The sequence below is a fragment of the Sphaeroforma arctica genome (genome assembly GCF_001186125.1).
Source record: "Sphaeroforma arctica JP610 unplaced genomic scaffold supercont1.871, whole genome shotgun sequence".
Classification (NCBI taxonomy): domain Eukaryota; class Ichthyosporea; order Ichthyophonida; genus Sphaeroforma; species Sphaeroforma arctica.
Genome location: NW_014039687.1, coordinates 15,061 through 22,554, shown reverse-complemented (window position 1 = coordinate 22,554; position 7,494 = coordinate 15,061). Strand labels below are relative to the sequence as shown.

At 41.4% G+C, this 7,494-nt stretch overlaps 2 protein-coding genes across 2 annotated transcripts in view; one reads left to right on the top strand and one right to left on the bottom strand.

The window, feature by feature from the left end:
* Positions 1-594: 594 nt before the first annotated feature.
* Positions 595-4,362, top strand: SARC_09013 (hypothetical protein; the record flags this gene model as incomplete). Its single annotated transcript, XM_014296993.1, has 6 exons — positions 595-844; positions 1,345-1,549; positions 2,256-2,499; positions 3,263-3,394; positions 3,618-3,701; positions 4,139-4,362. The coding sequence occupies 6 exons, from the start codon at positions 595-597 to the stop codon at positions 4,301-4,303; spliced, it is 1,080 nt and encodes a 359-aa protein (XP_014152468.1). The 3' UTR covers positions 4,304-4,362.
* A 991-nt stretch (positions 4,363-5,353) lies between these two features.
* SARC_09012 (hypothetical protein) overlaps positions 5,354-7,494 on the bottom strand; it is a 2,682-nt gene continuing 541 nt past the window's right edge. The window contains exons 2-3 of the mRNA XM_014296992.1: positions 6,878-7,082; positions 5,354-6,040 (exon numbers count right to left, since the gene is read on the bottom strand). Of these exons, the coding sequence (XP_014152467.1) occupies positions 5,852-6,040; positions 6,878-7,082 (394 nt within the window). The 3' untranslated portion in view covers positions 5,354-5,851. The remainder of the gene's footprint in view (positions 6,041-6,877; positions 7,083-7,494) is intronic.

Genomic DNA, 7,494 nt, shown 5'->3' with positions numbered 1-7,494 from the left:
CGTCGGTAGGTAGGTAAGGTAGGAGTACACACACACACACACACACACATATATATATATATATATATATATATGTATGTATATATATATATATATATATATATGTATTAAATACATGCATATGGTACATGGCACATGTGTTCACTCGGTTTCATCGGTTGCCGTGTATCCGATCAAGATGTCATCTTAGTTCTACTACACTTGATCACGGCAACCATCAACATGCAGACTCACATATTTTAATTCACACAAATTAAAATACACACACACACCACACGCATATATACACATTGCTATTACAGGTATGTCCACTACCTTCTCCATAGTAACCTTCAACGGGTTAGGTCTTGCCCAACCCGAGTCATTAGTCCACGCTAGTGCTGCATATATCATATACACTCACGCTCAAGCATCACTGACCTGCACCTGTACGACGACTTATAGACGACTTATACGTACTAATCTATATCGACACGTATATACATGTATACACTCACGTGTTTAAATATACACACTCACGTGTATATATACACAAACACACGCGTATAAATACACAAACACACACGTAGACACGTCCTGATTATGCATACCTTCATGTTCTTGCAGGGTATGATTACAACTTTCTCCGCGCTCATCTTTGGTGGACTGGGTCTATCCACGGCCTTTGCTATCACGCCAGACGTTGGCGCTGCACGTCAAGGAGCTACACGTATATTCCGAGTTATAGAGAAGAAGTCGCTTATCGAACCTAATCAGCCTGGTGTATATGTATCGTCATTTGCAAGTAGACATGATCATGGAGACGATATGGGGGCGAAGGAAGTTGAAGCACTCGGCCCAGATGGTAAGAACACTATCGATGTATATATATATATATATATATATGTATATATATACACGCACACATGCACAAACACACACACATATATATATATAATATATATACATACACACACTATATATATATATATACGCACACACACACACGCATATATATATATATATGTATTTATATATCGACATATACATATATAATATAATATATCGACATATACATGTATAATAATATATGTATACATATATGTTATATATATATATTGCATGTATATTACTTGTATATTATATTCTTAAGCACGGAATGTTGTTTATCTTTGCACGAGCACTTTAAATAATACGCTTTATCATCAAATTCCGCAATATCCGGTACGTAAGTGTCAATAATAGTTTTGCAATTCAAAAATTTAATCGATTTCAGTCAGCAAGTAGCACTGTTTGATCCGCTGTCCGTTTTATAGATACTAATAACAAATCCTGTATTCTGATTGGTTCTCACACCTTAATTAGAAGCGGTACAGTCCGGTCTCGAGCTGTCGGCAGTGAGTTTACAGCACAACAAAACAGCAGCATCCAAACAGGAAGTAGAATTGCAGGGCCAGGTTTCGTTCAATGAGTTGGTGTTCTCATACCCCTCGCGCCCTGGACAGACAATCCTTAACGGCTTCACCGCAAGTATCGAAGCCGGCAAAACCCTTGCGCTTGTCGGAGAAAGGTAAAATTATATATATATATATATATATATACATATATCGTCTTGAAGCGTTTGTCCGTGCTTTATAACACACACCTGTTAACAAAAATGCTCACGCACATACACACACGGACACACCTTTTATTTAATTGTCTTTTCAACACATCACATATTGAATACATGTACATGTACATGTACATATATAAAGACTGTGAAGAATCGTCGGCAATGAGCCTACTGGAGACGAACCACCAACCTCCGGGGGGGGGTTCACGTAAGTGTGGATGGAGTGTATATGTTCTTCATATACACCTTGATATATAAAAACACACACATCTCTCCTAAAGGGTTTTAGGGTTTAGACAATTAGAAACCGCTTCGGAACGTCGTGTTTGTGGAAATTGGGATGGTGATATTGATAACGACCATACCTCATTTACTGTGTTCAACGCTCAAGCCTGTCTCGGTTTATGGCAAGCGGAGCGCACAAATCGGGGCACTACCGTCGACCTTTGCCACCCACACATGCACACACACACAAAAACGTCGCGTCACACTTTCCATCTATAATCTCACCATCACACTGTGTATACATGCATCTCCATATACAGTGGCTTTCCATATCTGAGCTCATCACGGCACTGTGTACACATGCATCTCTATATACAGTGGCTTTCCATCTCTGATCTCATCACGACACTGTGTACACATGCATTTCCATATACAGTGGCTGCGGCAAGTCGTCGGCCATGGGCATACTTGAGATGTTCTACCAACCCCGCGGGGGTCACCTGAGTGTGGATGGCGTGGATGTACGCGAATACAACCTGCAGAGTCTTCGCCAGGCTATAGGCTTGGTAGGCCAAGAGCCTGACCTGTTTACCGCAACGGTTAGAGAGAACATTGTGTACGGCCTGGACGTAGATACACACCCGGTGTCGGACGAGGAGATCATTGCTGCGTGCGAGAAGGTGCGTGCATATGGCAGTGGACAAATACACAGGAATGCGTGGTTGTGTTTGTGGTTGTGATTTGAGTGAACTTTGTGCATGGCCTGGAGGCGAAGTATTGGGTAGAGAGTTTATCGGTTGCGAGCGAGAAAAGGTGGTATGTCTATGGCACCTCCAGCCTATAAAAACACGTGACTTGCCCACCTCTTTAAGACACAGCAATAGCTCCAATCCATACAGGCGGATGTGTATAGAAACACGTGACTTACCCACCCCTTCAACACACAGCTCCAATCTATACAGACGGATGTGTATAGAAACACGTGACTTGCCCACCCCTTCAACACACAGTTCCAATCTATACAGGCGGATGTGTATAAAAACACGTGACTTACCCACCCCTTCAACACACAACAACAGCTCCAATCCATACAGGCGGATGTGTATAGAAACACGTGACTTACCCATCCTTTCAACACACAGCAACAGCTCTAATCCATACAGGCGGATGTGTATAGAAACACGTGACTTACCCACCCCTTCAACACACAGCAACAGCTCCAATCCATACAGGCGGATGTGAAACGCCGTGTTGCATGCACTCTAGACCAATCGAATTGGCACATATTTAGAATCATCCAAACGGGCGATTGCCATTGCGACATTTACTCTCTACCAACCAGTGGGTTCTATTTAAAAATATTTATATAGGCGAATACCATTGCCGCAATGTACTCTTTACCAATCAATATGGCTCATATTTAAAGTTATTTGTACCACACAGGCGAATGCCATGTCATTTATCGATCAGTTGGAAGACGGTCTCAGCACTCACTTGGGTGTGCGCGGCTCGTTACTGAGTGGAGGCCAGAAACAACGGGTGGCCATCGCCCGCGCTCTTCTCAGAGATCCAAAGGTATACGCCTGAGTACCATTCTATTTTTAGATCTTTCCACTGTATCCGTTTCTATTTTTAAATCTTTCTACTGTATTTGTTTCTGGATTTTCAGATTTTGTTTGCATCAGTTTCATGGCCCCTGTTTATCATTTGATAACTCAATATCGGTTGGAGGGGTTGCTCAGATTTGTGCCGTTAAGCATCTCGTATCTCATATCATGAATTCACGTTCTATTTTTAGATCCTGCTTTTGGACGAAGCCACTTCCGCCTTAGACGCCGAGAGTGAGCGAGTAGTACAGAGCGCGCTTGACGCTGCTGCTGAGGTATGCTTATATATATATATACATATATATATATTTATATAATATATATGTATGTGTATGTATGAATGTATATATTTATATAATATATATGTATGTGTATGTATGAATGTATGTATTTTTTTATTTATGTTTGTATGTATGTATAAATGTATGTATGGTTTTGGTACGTTTATGTTTTATTGGCATGAATGTGATTATATGTATGAAAGGGTGCGCAATTGTGTACATGGCAGATGTAGATAACTATATAGGGTTATGCAGTCCGTTATACATGTTTTCTATAGCAGTCATGAGTGGTCAATATGAGACGTCGAGAGCTACAGCGGTCTGTACACAAGCTATGTTTATTCTGGTGTAAATGTTTATTGTAACATACGTACTTATGAAACACGGCGTTGATATGTTATTTACATGTGCACCAACTACAATCACCACAGGGCCGCACGACGATAATGATAGCGCACAGATTGAAAACTGTGGAGAATGCAGATAAGATCTGCGTGGTTGAGTTGGGCAAGGTAGTCGAAGAGGGCACACATAGTGAGCTCATGGCCGTGAAGGGACGGTACTATAACTTAGTTAGATTGCAAACAACAGAGTAAATAAAATAAAGCATATATATATATATATTGGGTGCTGAACAAGCCGCTATACAATGTAAAAGCTGCATGAATTCTGAAGCAATTTGGTATTATGCACACCTAAAGCAGCGGCGGGCATCGAAAGCGCCGTCAGCATTACGCAGCGGTTGATTCAGTCGTATCTCGGTCAGACACCAGTTGGTTCTAATGTGGAATGACACACTCCGACACCGTTTGAATAGATCTATTATATATATATATATATATATATATAGTTCGGTTGTTCCTTGTATCTCAGTAAACGAGGTATTACACAGTAGCTGCACCTTCAGTGCACATTAATAGAGCGGTTAATAACACCTGAAAGCACACAATGATTGTTCCCCACTCGACCTTTCGTATTGACCGTGAATATAACTAGACTGTTAGACATCCTCCCACCACCATCGCTAGAGCAATACAACTCGCCTCCTTGCACCTCTCCAACCGTGTGCAACATTACCGCCAGCAACGCTATACACATTGTAAAGTTCGGCCCAGTTGTTTCGTAGTGCGCCTGGTCAGGCCACAGGGCAAGCGGGACGATGACTTCCCATACAGCCATTGTTACAGGCAATTTTCCTGCTATACGCTGTATTCGGTTATGGTTTGGTACTGTCCATACGCCAGCATACAACAGGCGAAACATTCACCCAATCCGCCTAGCTTATTCCACATTTCACACTGTCCATGAATGCTATATGCCTGCCATGCCCACCCCATCGAGCCCTGAGTAAAGCCAGACCACTAACCTAACGTCATTGACTATCCCTTCTACATGCAGCATTTGCGTTAGTACATCCCCATAATAACATCAAACCCACTAGTATACGGGCCTCCAACTTTGACCTCAAGTTCCTGCACATCGTATTATCCCCGGACGTTGTGTGGAGCTTGACATATATCCCATACTGCCACCATCACAGTCATATCACTACAGGCCGTGGGCTGTACTCTTTACACTATCCTGCTATAGTAATCCTACCGGCAGTACAATCTAGTACCATAAAGTGAGGTACCAAACTAACCTCTGTCCTATTTAAACCTACAGATAGTTGTTGCCCATGCCCTCTACACGGGTATTGCTATCGTAGATCCATATCACCACAGGCATTTGCCTGTAACCATTACACACCATTGTGTTTGTGTACGGACAAGCCAATATACAAGCATCATATGCAAAAATCCAAACCATACTCTGGTTCAGCAGTGTATGTCAGATCCGTACTCCTCTATCGTCATATAGCAACCGACAACGTTGCACGCATGTGAATACATGGATGCAAGTACAAAGTGACGTATCAACCCACTAACACTTGCTTGTCCAATCATAGTAGAGCCTCAAGACCATTGCTCAAGTCAATACCATACGCTGTACCGCACGAGCATTCCGATAACCCATGATATGTGCCGGATCAAGGGTCTCTATCTCGGCCGTATCACCTACACTCGGCCGGTAGGTATAAAGTATGCTTTGTAACACACACACGTAGATATATAGAGTATATATACCTAATAACATTTGGTTGCCTAATCATCGTCGCCCCATACCCCATGCTCGCGATAGACAGCTTCCGTTGACATACGGCGCGCCGCGCTTACGCTCAGATTATCTATAATATGTGCCGGATCGACGATCTCGATCTCAGCCTTATTACCCACACTTGACAGGTAGGTATTCCAGAGCACTGTGGCCATACTGCCGAAAATCGGCCTATACTGTGGGTGAAAAAAGGAGGCGCATGTGTCTGCATAATCAGTATGTTTGATCTCGTTGAATGGATTGGCAATTGCATAGTGTAATCCGAGCGCATGATATATAGCGTACGTACAGTACAATAGGTTGGTGAACTATACATCTCCGCTACAATAAATTACGCTAATACTGACCATTAATACATTAAAACACAACACCCGGAGACATGCTTGTAATATACTGATTACTATCCTGCATAGATACACAATGGGTCGATGAATATGTAAAATTCAGCAATATGTCAGTAGGCAAGCAGGTAATACGGATCATTAATACACAACACCCGGAGATACGCCTCTATTTTACTGATGGCTATCCTTTACTGATACTCTGGATGATCGCTCTAATAATATGAGCATACGGCGCAGTACTGCTATGACCGTGTGGGCAACGAGCGTGATAGTGTACGTACCTACTTTTCACCAAGCTTGAATGGATAATTCTGGTATTTCATTACAGAACACATCTCAGTTCACGTATTTCGGTTCAGTCGGCTCTATAAATACATGGAGACATTGCACCCGTTTCTGACTGTACTATTGATTTCACACGCCAGAACATTGTGTGCCTACTACGCTAACAAGTACGTCACTGGTAGTGTGGCCATACAGCACCAGCACAAATACAGCGCTCGTGAGCGTCCACATGACTCCACATATACTTACTTGCCGCAAAATAAGGTTGGACTATTGCGCCCCACCGTATATACTAACGACAGATAAAATGTTCACAAGATTCAATCACGTCCCACTGCATATGGAGGGCATAAACCAAGCATCACTACGTCAAAGTATACATACCTGCAAGAGTACTAGTTTGAACTGCAGCCCTGAAATGATGGGCCAGTAAAGAGTACCCCGCGCAAAGGTACCGGGGACATCATTTATGATCCTGTCTTTTGCATCGGACATTGTCTTGCCTTGCAAAAGGGTGTTCACAGTGAAGTTTGCACTGATAAACAGAGGGCCTGTGAGAGTGTTCACAAATACTTTCTCCATCACCCGTCTGTATGTAGGTGAGTGCAGATAAGTATACATGATTCGGTTATTTGTTGCCAATACATGGTCAAGAAAATATACCCAATTGTAGGTATCGGGTAAATACATAATTACTCAGCAAAGTCAATAATCACACAAAGATGAGTGTATGAAACTTCAATAGTGGGATAAAAGTATAAAAATAGATACGTATATGTCTATACCTATATATGAATAGATGCATAAATATTGACAGATGTATATGCATACTTGCGTATATATTTACAAACACACACACAAAATAAACATTAACGTATATACATATATATTATATACATCTAATATATATATACATACATATATATATATATATATATATATATATATACGTATATATATATATATATAATATATATATAGTAATATATAATTATATATAG